Raw genomic sequence first — 14,797 nt, forward strand, 5'->3', positions numbered from 1 at the left:
CCCCCTTTTTTCTTTTCGTGCCGGCTTAAGAAACCATCGGGCCAACAGGAGAATACAAGTTATCTCCAAGCTCTAAAATCAACAAACGTACCTAAACATTTGTTATCCTTCGACATTTTAAAACCTTTGTGGCATCTACAGATGGGGTCTTCAGGAAAAATAGGATCAAGGAGACAGGTCGAGTGGCTTCCACATGACGCTGACTGAGCAGCAGTGCAAGGCTTAGAATCTGTAAAGGTGCAGCAAAGAGTAGGAATGGTGAGTAATTGCATCGTAAATAATCTTCTAGAGATAATGAATACTCGTGGTTAACTCGCATGTGGCATCGCTTGAAATGCCTATAGAAAATGTTCCGCTTCATATTTCCCCGAACATTTAAAGGACGCAAAACCAAGTAATCGCAATCTTCATTATATCAAGGGCCTCTAAACAGAACAAACTGATAGTCCAGCGTTTTCCCAGACCCTTAGGTGCGCTCTCTTGTCTCGACAACCGCGCAACACTACTCGCCCGGGTAGTACTGAGACACCTCTATCACTCAAGGCGAGACATGAGAAGAACGTCAAGGAACTCAAGAGAAAGACACTAGGCTGAATGGAGGTGATTTTCAGTTTAGCAACGTTTTCTACAGATCACAGCGTTCTATGAATTTTATTTAGTGTGGGAGTTGGTGTTATCTTATTCAAAAAATGGTCAGTCAAATAGTTTGAACAGTCACCTCTGCAGTTGCGACCATTTCCTGTTGTATCTCCTTGGCAGACGCACTTCCCATAAAAACACTTCGCCTTAGAATGGCAGTCCTTGGAGTTACGGCACTTATGCAAAGGAGCTGTGGAGATAAATTCACATCCAATTAATCTCTAATAGCCGTATACCTCACTTAGTGTTCACAGTGCCTCAGTTTTCTCCACCCACAAGTATAAACAGGCACAGACAAATGTTTGGGGCATTTTGAAAAAAGATAATTAAGACTTGTATAAAGACATACCTTTTTAACAAATTTTATAATTAGACTTTTAGTTAGTCAGTTAACCAGTAAATTAGATAATTCAGTTAGACAGTTAGTTAGTCACTTAGTTAATTAGTTAAGTTAGTTAATGAGTTAGCTTTTCATTTAAAGATTTTAATGATTCTTAGTTTTTATTTCCATTTTTACAGCTCAGCTATTCTATTTGTTAGTATTTCCTTTTATCACTGATGTAATTTTTTTTAAGTAAATTTCACTTTTTAATAATATTTTTACTGTAAAGCGCCATGAGCCATGGATATGGCGCTATATAAATCTTTTATTATTATTATTATTATTATTATTATTATTATTATTATTATTATTATTATTATTATTATTATTATTATTATAATTAGGGACTAGCACCAAGCCATGAATAATGGTAATACTATTTATACTTAAGAACCCGGAATTAAGTGCAGATACTGATGAGCCATGAGAACAGATGCCCCCCTTTTCTAATGCAGCCATTTCTCTTCAGTCCCATGAGGAATGAGAAATTGTGCGAGGACACTAAGATAAGGGATTGATAGCTGAAAATTGTTTCAGATTCAACTGTTAGCTGTAAAATGACGCGCATTTTAACTGATAGCTGAGAATTGAGATCTTAAAAATAAATCAATAGCTGGGAAGTTAGCTGAAATTTAATTTCAGCTGATAGCTGAGCAATCGCCGAGCATTTGACTGATAACTAAGATTCCTGCATTCCCATCCAGACCTTCTAGGATTAGCACCTGACTATAAATGCTGAGAAATAAGTGAAGATGTTTGAAGGAAATTACGTCGTATTCAACAAAGACCGTTGCTATTTGCTGCAATTATTTTCAAGAACATTGTTTTGTTGGGGCTTACCAGGTTGGCATGTTTTTCCTTTCTTTACCAGCTCAGCTCTACATTTGCACATTCTATTCACACAAGTCGAATACGAAGGACAGTCCTGGTTACGGCTACACTCTGGAAAAAATATCAAGAGGTCCAAAAAGCAGCGCTTTCAGAGGGGCCTGAACAGCGATCTTCGCTTGGATACTTACATGTGAAAGATTCATAAATAAGATTTATAAATAAAGAACAAACGAATAAAGAATGAATAGCTTGTTTCACTTATCCTAGGAGAGCAAAATACAAATATGAACACAGAAGGAAAATGTACTCGAGTTTCATGACAAGGAGATCATCAGACTGAGTGTTTGTAAATGAATATTAAATGAATAAATACACAACAGAGAGTTGTCGAAAATTTAGGTTTATACGTTTTTTTAACATCTTTTTAACCATTTTTTAAGATCAGCGACAAACCGTTTTTATCATGTCAAACACTGATCTCCCTAATAACATACGTATTTGTAATGTATTTGTATTTGCAAGACCCGTAACAAGGACGTAAGCTCGTAAATAGCAAAGTTAAAGTATCTTTGACACATTTGGATTCTGAAATGATCAATGTTTTTATAGCAGCCTTCATACCTACACAGCCATGTGGAAAGTCTTCAAAAAAACCTTTGTTGCACTTGCAATCTGTACGGCTCGGAATTAATGGATCAATAAGGCAAACACCGTGACCACAACTTTTCCAGCCAGGATCGCACGGCTTCGCATCTGAAACAGACATATCTCTTAGCTGAGGCACTACAGAATCTATTATCTGAATTGCAATTATGAAATATATCTACATAGAAATGTTTCAACTTTCTTCCAATATCGCATAGTAGATCATTAAAAGCCTGGTGTTAGGCCTATCAGGCAGCCTACTAAAAGTCCCCTGGTTATCCCCATGCCCCAATATACTACTAATGTATGAAGAGGAGCCTGAAACATCAAAATTAAACATAACTTTTTGAAGAAAATAAATACACTGGTATTAATTGCTGTTCCTTGGTTTTATTGGTATTTAAATTTTTGCGCAAATATATTTTCCTGCAACGTTTTTTATGTTGAAAGATAGATTTATAGTAATAGCAATATTGCACCTGAAATGACTGCAACCATTTAGATTCAATAATCATATGAAATAAACGGAATGAACCACGGGGTATAGACACATTTTTCCAGTATTTCCCTAAAATGAAAATTTTAGATTTCTAAATTGGGTTTTCTGAGTATAACAATCAGATATTTGAGGTATCATAATAAGTAATAAAAGTACAACTAACCTCGACAAAATTTTCCGTTTCCAACAGTATTTCCTTGACAAATGCAGATTCCGTCGTCACATTTTGCTTTGACATGACAATCTTTGTTGTCTTTACACTTATGCGGGGTCCCTTCAAGATCAAATTTGCATTGATAATGTAATGGTATGTTCTGGGATGGTACATGGTGGCATTTATCAAGCATTTTGTCAATCCTTTTTAAGGCATATAACGTTATTCTGGGCAAAGAAAGCGAATTAAGAAAAGAGCTAAGAACTTTCACTTGAGAGCACCAAAATTGCTAAAACTCGAAAAAATTCGCGCTTATTTGGTAAATCTTGGGAAAAATCTCTTAACTAGTAGTAGCCTTAAACTGGTCCACACGTGGGACGGAAACTTAAACTGCAATAGTTCGAGCGCAAACATAAGCAAAAAATGCGTGTGAACAGTACAATACAAACATAAATCTCTTACTTACGATTAGGTGCACAGCCATACTGTGTTTTTCTGAGCTCGTCTCTACAGACACACTTATTATCTTTGCATCTGCCATAAACCTCTTCATGTTCGAGTGTCGTGGTTTTCCTAATGCAGTGCTCATCTTTTGTGCACTCTGATCGGCCAAGAAAAAAATGCGTTAGAGGCGAAAGCGTAAAACCTACAACAAATGCCTTTTATCACTTTTAAAGCGGTTTTCACTTGAGTGTCGAAAGTAAATTGCGTTTACTTTGGTTTTGCATTACTACGCTTAGTGATTGGGTTAAACATCTCGCGACACTTTAATTTCTTAGCCAATCAGGAGAAAAACCAAAACCAATCGTGACTCGCTCGCGCACGTTTTCCCGCGTTTCGTGCCTGCGACATGTATTTGCTTCGAGTTTTGATAGGTTCACTGGATTGCCTGCGTCCTTTGTGATTGGCTAGAGTAATTACTTTGGTTTTGGTTTTACGACACTCAATTGAAAACTGCTCTATCCCAGGCTTAATTGCGTATTCGTTAAATCAACATTTATTGCTAAAATCAAAATCGTTGAGATTATATTAACACTTATTGTAGTCGCAAACTCAATTCACGCGTAATCCATCTTGTACAACAGACACACATTTAATCGAAGATGAACACGGTAACTGAAAATAACAAAATTACAAACACAGAAATGAGCATAAAATAACTTACAACGAGCGACATGAGGAAAACAGGAAAATGACAAAGCAAAATAAACGAGAAACTTACAAAGACGAATGTGACCACTGAAAAAAAAAACATAAAAGACGAACTGTAAACTTGGAACTTGACCATAAACTCGAAATAGACCGTAAACGCGAAACTTGACCCGAAAGTCGCAAACAAAACTGCTCGAATACGCAACAAAATATACATGTATACCAATATGCAAATAAAAGTAACATGTACAGAAATAGACTAAAAACAAAAGGGAAACTAACACGAAGCTATGACACTAAAACTAAACAAAACGAAAATTCTGGCGCCTACAATTATTCTATGACATTTATTAAACCCCCGAGAATGTTGAATGTAACCTGATCTTATGAAATAGGTTTTTTTTACAAAAAAATAAAACCGAAATTGTCTTGGAAGTAACTGACGATCGTTACAAACGAAACGAATTTTAGTATTCGAGTTTGTCTGTTATCAATTTATCAAGAGATTAAACTAACCGTACTTAGAATTTAACTTTTGTAATGCTGTTGTTCGTAACAGCAGAGATTTAGAAAACGATTTTATAATGAAATTAAACGCTAAAATATTGTTAAAATTCATTTTAAAACTTTAAAAACTTTAAAAAAGTAGACGACGTTTCGGCGCTACTCTACGCCATTATCAAGTCAAAAGAAGTGATAGTATCACTTCTACTTCTACTATCACTTCTTTTGACTTGATAATGGCGTAGAGTAGCGCCGAAACGTCGTCTACTTTTTTAAAGTTTTTAAAGTTTTAAAATGAATTTTAACAATATTTTAGCGTTTAATTTCATTATAAAATGCTGTTGTTGTTGTTGTTGTTGTTGTTACATTGTTACCCGATTTATAGACTTTCACCTGAACCGAGAGAGGGGCACTCCCATCATGAGCTATATAGGGTATGTGCCACTGTGAAGGATATGGTATTCAAGCAGTTTAGTCTGGGATAGGGTAGAAATAAGAAAGTTTTGGTCTAGAATAGGGTATCATTTGAAGGGAAACGGAGCAGTGGTATCACGAATTAAGACCAGAATAGGAATAGAAATTCGTCAAAGAAAGAGGCTTTCCTAAAGAAATAAAATCATGCATCGCGGCAACGTTGTTGACAGATGGTTTTCCATTAATTAAAAACACTGATAGTGATACAGTTCTAAACAAACGCAAGTCTGGGATAGGGTACGTAGGGATTTTTAGTGTTCAGTCTATTATAGGGTTGCAAAATCAGCTGAACATGGTCTGGTATAGGGTAAGGTTTCAAAGTGCCAGCAGCACACCCCCACCAGGGGCGGATCCAGGGGGGGTGGATTGGGTGGCTAGCCACCCCCCTTGATCCACCAGAAAAATGAAAATAAACAAATTAAAATAGCAAATAAGGACAATGACACTGGGTAAGTGGAAAAAGGTGTTAATATTTTTAGCTAAAGTAAATTTGACATATTTGTTAACATCCACCTTCCTTAGCCAGGCGGCCGTTCAAAGTAAAGGACGGCCACTTTTCCGAAACAGGAGATTTTCGACAGCCTGTTTTACGAACTTCTGTGCTTGATGTAACAAAACAAGTGGTATAATTTAAAAAAATTACATTCGTTTAAGCTTTCAAGAGTTGCTTTAGCCTTGCTGGCATGATTTTCTTCTCCATATTAATCTTTTTAGTAAGTTTTCTTACCGTTTTCTTCGCATCGAAGCGATTTCGATTCTCAAGCAAAGCCGCTATTCTAAAAACGTTGACTTACCAAAATGTCCCCATGCCACTTTGCCAAGAGCTAAAACTTTCCTCGCATGTGGGTGAGCAAAACAACGCATTCCTTCGTGAAAGTTCGTGGCTTTTCAACTTCAAATTTCAATCATTATTCATATAAGAACTAGAGTTTTTGTCCCAAATATAATTCAAGGTAAGTTGAGGAAAGAAAAGGTTTGCTAAATTATCAAGGAAAAACAGCGGTTTATTACTTAGTTGAAAAATGTTTTAAGCTGCTCAAAATCGCGGAAATCACGTCTAAGAGGCTTCAAGTTCTCAAAGTTTTCTGAGGGGGCATGCCCCCAGACCCCCCTAGGGGGGAAGGAGCCTACGGCCCTATGAAATATGGGTCTCAGGCTCAAACTCCCACTTTCAAAATCCTGTTTAAAAGCCTGATACCCCCCACCCCCACCGCCATAAAAAACCTGGGGCTTAAACAAGATAGTAAACAAAAATATTGGCAAACAGCCACCCCCCTTGGAAAAATCCTGGATCCGCCCCTGCCCACCCAAAAATATACAGAGTGTCCCTCCCCACGGGCACCTGAACTACCACAGCTAAGGTTTTCTCGTCATGTGGTGTTAAGCTGTATTCTATTCCCGGGGGGGGGGGGGCACTCCCCTATATGGCCTATACGGGGACGTGCCGCTGGATAGGGTATGGTTTTTGACTCCTCCGGCCCTGAATATATAATTATAGTATATAATTTTATAGTACATAAATTATATAAATTGTAGTATATAATTTCAAGCTCCTCTGTCCTAAACAGCGCCTGAACCTGTCCTAGACAGAGTATGGCTACAAGACTGTCGTCGAGTATTTACATTGTTTTCGCTTTCGCTTCAGTGAAAAGCATTATTTTATTTGCTGGGATCGGTGTTCGCGTTTCAATGCGTTGAACATCGCGTACGAGACGCAATCACAATAAAGCGTAAATGATTGTCGATGTTGTCCTATAAATAGGGTCTTAAAATAGGGCGTGCTGTCTTACACAGGGTAGGTATTTTAAGTTTTATTGTCCTAAACAGGGTCAGGGTTTCAAACCTCCAGCGGCACCCCTATACCTAAACATTGGTCAAGTACCCCCCCCCCCCCCCGGGATTTTATTGCAAACACTCACATGTCCAAAAGTAATTTATGTAGTTGTCTTGGCTTACCTACGCAATCTCCATTCTTATCAGTTCCAACTTTACATTGACACCATTTGTGGTTTGGTAAAATAGGGTCGATTGCACACACTGCGTTCCATCCGCACGGATCATGGTAACAATATGTTCGACCTAATAAAGTAAAAACCCGCGAGTAAGAACCTATAAACATTTAAGAGCCTGTTAGGCTAAAATTTGCAAATTAGATACCATTTTTATTAGAACCTATTTAGCCTAAAATTTGGAAACAGGTTCTTAATTTCTAAAATTGATTAAAAATGTTTACTTTTGGGAAAATATGATATGAATAGTGCTTCATTTTGACATAAACACTATGTGGTATGCTTTTTTTACAAGAAAAGGGGCAAATACCACAAAAATCTCTATAACGACATTGATTTTTTTTTCTTCAGAAATTAAGAACCTATAAATTAAAGAACCTTATTAGCCCAAATTTGCCTTCAGAAAATTAAGAACCTATAAAGAACCTTATTAGCCTAAATTTGCCTTAATAACCCTTTATGTAAGAACCTGTTTAGGCTAACCTAAAAAACAATAGGTTCTTACTCGCGGGTTTTTACTGTATTACATTGAGAACAAAGAGCATCTATTTAGATTTACTTCCTGTGCTAAACTTATAAAATAATATATCAAACACGGGAGACAGTGTTTCATTGACAGTATTTCATTTTTACTGTATTACATTAAGAACAAAGAGCATCTATTTAGATTTACTTCCTGTGCTAAACTTATGAAATAATATATCAAACACGGGAGACAGTGTTTCATTGAACTTCCAAACACCGAGAAGAAAGTTGAACGCAGGTTATGTGAAGTTTACCTATCTTGAGGGGGAGCAGAGAAAGTGCAGAGGTGAATGTGCTCGCCTCCCACCAATGTGGCCCGGTATCGATTCCTCCCACCAATGTGGCCCGGGATCGATTCCTCCCACCAATGTGGCCCGGTGCGCCATGTGGGTAAACTAAATAACTTTTTTGTTGGTTCTCGCCTTGCTCCGAGTGTTTTTCTTCGGGTTCACCGATTTTTCTTCCTCCAGAAAAACTCCCATTTTCCCCGGGGGGTACTCCCATAAATTTCGGATAGGGGTGTGCCGCGAAGGTTCTTAAACCCTGACCCTATTTAAGGATAAAGAAAGTGAAAATTGATACCCTTTTTAAGGCCCAAAGATGATACCCTATTTAAGGGGAGGAAAAGCGTTACGTGATGACCCAAATAACGGCCAACCGCGCACGGCAAAACACAAGTCTTTATAAAATCGCTTTACTAATACTGAAGGTTAGTTTAGTTTTAGCTTCCCTATCAAAGGATCACACCGGAACACAATGCCCTATTTAAGGATCGAGAACCTCAAAAACCATACCCTATCCCGCGGCACATACCTATATAGCCCACATATGGAAGTACCCCCCCCCCCCCTGGGCCATTTTCACATTCCAATTCACAACTGGCTGGAGGTCCAGCATAAACAAGCTAGAGCTGATATGGTTTACTCTATTAATGTAGCAATTTATCTTCTCACAGTAAGCTTTCTCCTTAATGCTTCAAATATTCTTCTAAAAAAATACCTACCTGTTCTACAATACCTTCCATTTCCGGAGGTTTTAAGCTGGCAGATGCAGTACCCAGTTAGGCAGATGGCAAATGAATGGCAATCTTTATTACTTGTGCATTTATGCCGGCGTGCTTCAAAAGAATTAAGCTAGCTCAAAATGCGAGTTCTTTTTACTGAGTGTTATACGTAAGTCTTTTTTGATGTTAGTTCTGAAAGTTTGGAGTATGAGGTGACGCACAGAGTTTCAACGCAAATTAAATACCTTTTACAAGGCTACTTGCAAGGAAAGAAGGATAACGGAAAAGAAGGAGACCAAAAAAACATGGCGCAGGACAGCAAAGGAAGAGCTCATATGCCACCATCTGTGTTGGGTTTAAATAAAAATTGAAAGACAGGTTGTAATGGAGAAACCTTGCTGTCCCCTTTCGCGCCAGCCAGCGTGTTGGCGATGATTGACCGACCGACCGACCGACCGACCAACCAACTGACTGATTGATTGACTGACTGAATGCTGTTTGAAAATGCAGTGGTATCATAAGGGAAATTTAAGGTTATTAAATAGATTTAGCCAAGCCTAAAAGCGGAGCTCCCCGGTAATTTACTTTGCCCTTTCTTTAAATATCTGAATTGACTGACTATAGAGGCACATAAAAAAGAGTTAATGAGCCCGCAATCCAATAGAAAAACCTTTTTCGGTCAGCGGTCAACTTTATAAAAACGCGTTACCTCGATGAGTTATACACCTGAGCCCGCGATATGATCACGTGATACTGGTCAGCGGACACCTTGTATTGACAGCTGTCAATTGACCATAACGTGGATGCTCAGTAACTAATAAATGAAGGTTTATCTATTCCTGAAGTGCGCGACACCGTACGCCGTACGTACGCGCCCGCGAGCCATGCCGCTAGCCACGATGACCATGAAAACTAAAGTTCATGGTTTTCCTATTTCTGTGTATTTTCTATGGGTATGGGGCTCCGCTCTGCGGCCCTTCGGGCCGCTGTGGAGCTCCGCTAATATCTACTTCAGTGAGCAAGATTCCGAAATCATTCTTATTCCCTCAATGCAAAATTTTAATTTGTAAATCAGGCGACATTCTGCGCGATTTCGCAGGTAACTGTTAAATGTAAACTCAATTACAAATCTGACACTGTGGCGTGGGTTGAACGAAACGTCTTTTTTTCGGCCTCAGCTCCCCGACTAGACTTGCATAAGCAGATTTTTGTCACAGTTGAAAGTGATTTTCCGTTTTTCCGTGGACCTATCGCGGTTAAAATTCTGTGTTCAAAGTACCTGACGATCTTTAACCCCATAGGTTAAGATGTGTTTGATAAGTCAAAAAAGAATATCACAGCTCAAACATGTTTAAGCGAGCTTTATTTCAGAAATGAAGGAATGTTCATAAAAAGTCTTACCTGATTTGCAAATGGTTCCATCTCCAATAAGCTCATCTTTACAAAAGCAAACACCAACGCCCACCCTACACTCAGAATAACGCTTACAGTCGTTATTACTGGAACACGCTGTACGTCCAGGAGCTACAAGGAATTATGATTAAAGTAACTTGACCGTTCTAGCCTGGCTAGCACATGCACGAGTAAATACAGGGCACAAGTTTTGGGAGACACGCATTTCCTTGCACACAAAGCAACCCTTGTCTACCTCATTGTTTCTTATTTTCGCAGGACTTAATTTTCGCGATTTTCGCGATTTTAAAAAAAATCACGAAATTAAAGACCTGCAAAAAAAGGTTCTCGCCAAAAAAAACGACGCGAACTTTACTACCCTTCTATATAATTCGTTAGGACTTATCAACGTTGCTGTCAATTTACTACATTATAATCTTGGTACAGTCGTCAAAAAAGCACTACTTTGAAACACAGCAACATCTCAAACTGTTTTAAGTTCGTTTTGTTACATGGTTTTGTTCAGTTTCATTGAAAACAATTGCTGTGGAAAATTAAAATCCATTGTATCAATTTTGAGACTTACTGTTTGTTAATGTAGACCATTATTTAACAATTTTCGCGAAAATTAGTTCCTTTAATCGTACTTTTTTGGCGAAATATGGCTGTTCCATTTTCTCGAAATAAAGCTCCCGCGAAAATAAGTTACAATAAGGTAGTTCCTGTACGGTTTTCTTCCCAGCCCTTCGCGGTCAATCTGTCTCAGCGAAGTCAACGGGATACAGGGCCGGGGTTGCTTGTTCCAAGTGATGACCCGAAACAGATTGGACGCGGCAAAAGAATTAGACAAGGCCTAGGAACTAGGTAAAGCAACCCCTAAAACACGCTTTTGTTTAACACAATAATAAGAGTGTACTACTGCAGACAAGAGCTAAAATAGAAGCAAGCTTACCAGGGTGACATGTAGCCCCGTTTCCAACTAATCCACCTTTACAATGACAGCGTCTATCATCACTGTTACAATAGGAATAAGATGGGCATTGGTGATCATAATAACAAGGTGGTCTTCCCTCCGAGTCGACTGCAAAAAATATAGGGTAACAGTTAAAAGGGTTTAAAAAAATTTCAAACTCGGAGCGCAAATAAAATTTAAAAGCGTGAGATATTTCGTCTGATATCATCCAGACTTCATCAGTCAATGAGGTGGTGTTTTTTAAGATAAATGTTAAGAAGACATTTTAATGCCTCGGGGGAGTTAAAATTCTGTCATAAATTGGAGCTAATTCAAAACCATTGTCTCTGTTTAACGAAGGTTTTCTGAGTTTTATCTCAATGGCCTCTTTTACCCGGCGTTTAAAGGTGTTGATTTCGGTGGCTAACACTTTTGTCTTGCTTGTGTCTACCGAGTGGCCCTCCAGTCGACAATGCTCAGAATCGATGAATGGCTGACGAGTTCTTCGACTGATGTTCTTTCATTCTGGTTTCCAGTAAACGGGACGTTTCGCCAACGTACTCCTTGTTGCACTGTTCACATTGAACCTGGTACACAGTGCCGCATTTCTTTAAATTGGACGTTTTGTCCTTGACATGTACCAATTGCGACCTCAGGGTATTTATTGGAATGAAGTCTGGATGATTTCAGACGAAATATCTCACACTTTTTAATTTTATTTGCGCTCCGAGTTTGAATTTTTTTAACCCCTTTTAACTATGTATCCGGAGCAGGAAACCAATATTTTCAATTTTAGTGAAACAGTTTGCACGAACCACAAAACTTATAGGTCTAGAGAACGTTTGTTGTTTTTGCAACCTCGTTCCCAGGGCTTTTTCCTTGGAAACTTGGAACGGGCGGGAAAAATTACCAAGGGAAAAGCCCTGGGAACGAAGTTGTTCTTTTTGAACTATATCAGTCTGTAAAGAAACACTGTGATACAATTTTTTTATTATTTCTTTTGAGGTCTAATGCGAGTCTTTATATTAAATTCACATTGTTCTTTTGTTGGAAGGGGAGAAAGAGAGATTATCTTGAATCGCCTCGCCTTCAAAGCGTCAACCGGACAATTTTGTGATGCATGTTATCAAAGAGAATAGTCACATGCACATATTTCGTACCTATTACGGATTCCTACCTACCCAATCAAAAATTAAATGTGCACTTCGAAAGCTGTTACGCCAGCTCAATGACGCGACAATTACGTCACGTTGCTTAGCAACGGGGACCGAGCAAGGTGTTTGATTCGCAGACTGGGTTCTGGAGCATGCTTAGCGTCATTGAAATCAAATGATCAGTTGTTGTTTTTTTACCTTTAGTGCTCAAACATCCCGGGTTAAACTTGGCTCTTCCAAAATGTCCAGCATTGCATTTACAAAAGACACGCCCTTTCCCACTCCATAAATAGGTTCGTATGCAGTGTGTGTTAAAGTACTTATCACACTGTTCAGTCAAAGGGCCGGGGTCGCATCTTAACCAATCTAGCAAGAGGAAAAACAAAACAATTAATTGATCATCCAGGTGGCTTTCATAAAACTCCGATAACTCAAATTCTGACGGGAAACGAAAAATAATTTTAGTTAGCAGGGGTTCGAGTTATTGGGGAAGATTGAATATTCAATTTGCCATGTTAATAATACAGTACAGTGCAAATTAAACTTATCTCGTCAGAGACTGCAAAACTATTATGCATTACTTTATGCATTCTTATGATAAGTTCGAGAAGCGACTTTTAAAGACGTGATTTGTTCGTTGCACTAATTAAAATCAATTTGCTGTATTGTTACTTTTAGCGTTTAAATCCGGTTACACGACAAAAAGAGCCAATTAGATATGTCAATGGGCATCCGTGGCGAAGCTCGATGGACTCTTCAAAAAGTTTTCGCTTAAAGCTCGACGGACTCTGAGAAAAAAATAGGGACTGCTTGTAGTCTCTGCTTGTAGTCGAGTTATCGGGGTAGATTTTGATCAAGGGAAACGAAATAGAGTAAAGTGCATTCTTTGCAGTTCCTTGCGTTGAACAAAATAATTGCTTCCTGGTTGATCTAGCCGCAAAATTATTAAGTTACTTACTCACATTTCGTTTTACAGCTCGATCTTCCATCTCCGTATGATACTGGGTGAATGCAGTGGCATTCGTTCCTTAAACATTGGGCTTTTCCTGGCAGACAGTCCCTGTGATTAGTGCATCTGGCAGGTGCGGCTGTGAATGTAAAAAAATTTCAAGAAAAGAATTGTGCTGTGCAAACCTGACTTTTGTACTGAGAATAAAACCTCTAAAAGTGCCTTTGCTACATGTTTCTCTCGCGCTTCTTCACTTTGCTGTTGCTTTCTGTCCTTGTCGCCAGTTTACATTTTCTTTCTTTGCGTCTTATACTGATGCACTATGCTAAATTTCAGACACCTTTCAGGAGACGTGGAATGAGGCAAAGGGAACTCTAGGGGAGCAGGGATGGCGCAGTGGTGAGAGCGCTCGCCTCCCACCAATGTGGCCCGGGTTCGATTCCCGGACCCGGCGTCATATGTGGGTTGAGTTTGTTGTTGGTTCTCGTCCTTGCTCCGAGGGTTTTTTCTCCGGGTTCTCCGGTTTTCCTCCCTCTACAAAAATCAACACCTCTAAATTCCAATTCGATCGGGAATCTGAGGGCCACAGGTTTGTCAGTCGAAAGACTGTTATGTGCAACCCTCGTAAAACAAAGTTGATTTATTTATTTATTTATTTATTTATTTATTTATTTATTTATTTATTTATTTATTTATTTATTTAACTCACAAAATAGCGTTAGGTTGCGCATGCTAGTTGAGGACCTATGTTCCACTTAGAAACGAAGAGTATGAGTATAGTAAATGGTTTGAACCCAGGAGTATCAGTGGGTCGTAAAGGTGATCGTCCTAGTGAGAGTAGTTCTGAGAAGAAATGTTGTTGGTGACTGACGTTTCGACAACCTGAGCGGAAGTCATCTTCAGAGTCAAGATCGAAACTGACCAATTACTGATGACAAACTTTACACGAGTCTTACAGCCAATAACATCACGGCTAGACTGACCAATCGCCAATCAACTTCAACGGACCAGACTTATACATCATCGACCGACAACAACTTTTCACTTGACTCTGAAGATGACTTCCGCTCAGGTTGTCGAAACGTCAGTCACCAACAACAGTTCTTCTCAGAAGTACTCTCACCCGGACGATCACACTATACGACCTCCTGAATAGGATTGAAAGTAAGTAAGTAATGCTAAAATACTTTAATTTCAGCATGGTGACTGGCTTTGTACTGTCTTTGTCTCTTTGAAACTGGCAAAGTTTTTGCGGTATCTATGAGCAACTGTTGCACATACTCGCTCATTCACTCTATCAGCAATTCAAAGTGTATGACAAATAAATATTATAAACTTTTACTTACGAAATGTATCAACGAAAAAATGAATATCCTCGGGATGTGTCCGTTGAATGGAGTTAAAAAGCATCAGGAAAATTACAATTTTCTTAGTGATGTCCATTGCTCGTGCAAAATTGAAAATAGCGTCATTGTAAACTTATGTCACTTAACAATTACTACGATTAACAATTAGAATGTAGTAGTTGTCAAG

General features: G+C 38.6%; 1 protein-coding gene across 2 annotated transcripts; it reads right to left on the minus strand.

The window, feature by feature from the left end:
- Nucleotides 1–49: 49 nt before the first annotated feature.
- On the minus strand, nucleotides 50–14,741 carry LOC144657746 (uncharacterized). Of its 2 annotated transcripts, none has more exons than XM_078518095.1 (13): nucleotides 14,611–14,741; nucleotides 13,274–13,403; nucleotides 12,514–12,681; nucleotides 11,162–11,290; nucleotides 10,219–10,341; nucleotides 8,818–8,931; nucleotides 7,237–7,359; nucleotides 3,617–3,751; nucleotides 3,160–3,270; nucleotides 2,474–2,605; nucleotides 1,862–1,963; nucleotides 719–829; nucleotides 50–229 (listed from the first exon to the last, which is right to left on the minus strand). In XM_078518095.1, exons 2-13 carry the CDS (start codon nucleotides 13,302–13,304, stop codon nucleotides 60–62), a joined length of 1,449 nt encoding a protein of 482 aa, XP_078374221.1. In that variant the 5' UTR covers nucleotides 13,305–13,403; nucleotides 14,611–14,741; the 3' UTR covers nucleotides 50–59. The 2 variants fall into 2 exon arrangements, with proteins under 2 accessions (XP_078374221.1, XP_078374220.1); XM_078518094.1 differs by having other exon boundaries at nucleotides 13,278–13,403; nucleotides 14,611–14,735.
- Nucleotides 14,742–14,797: the final 56 nt, after the last annotated feature.

The sequence above is a fragment of the Oculina patagonica genome, chromosome 6, assembly GCF_052425735.1.
Source record: "Oculina patagonica isolate OP01 chromosome 6, crgOcupat, whole genome shotgun sequence".
Lineage (NCBI taxonomy): Eukaryota > Metazoa > Cnidaria > Anthozoa > Scleractinia > Oculinidae > Oculina > Oculina patagonica.

What these genes read in the sequence shown, in the direction of transcription:
- LOC144657746 (XM_078518094.1), bottom strand. Translation starts at nt 14,707, where the DNA reads ATGGACATCACTAAGAAAATTGTAATTTTCCTGATGCTTTTTAACTCC. An exon ending in ATCGAGCTGTAAAACGAAAT is followed by an intron (nt 12,682 to 13,277) that starts GTGAGTAAGTAA and finishes TCCTCTTGCTAG; the next exon opens with ATTGGTTAAGATGCGACCCC. An exon ending in GTATGGCTGTGCACCTAATC is followed by an intron (nt 3,271 to 3,616) that starts GTAAGTAAGAGA and finishes TTGATCTTGAAG; the next exon opens with GGACCCCGCATAAGTGTAAA.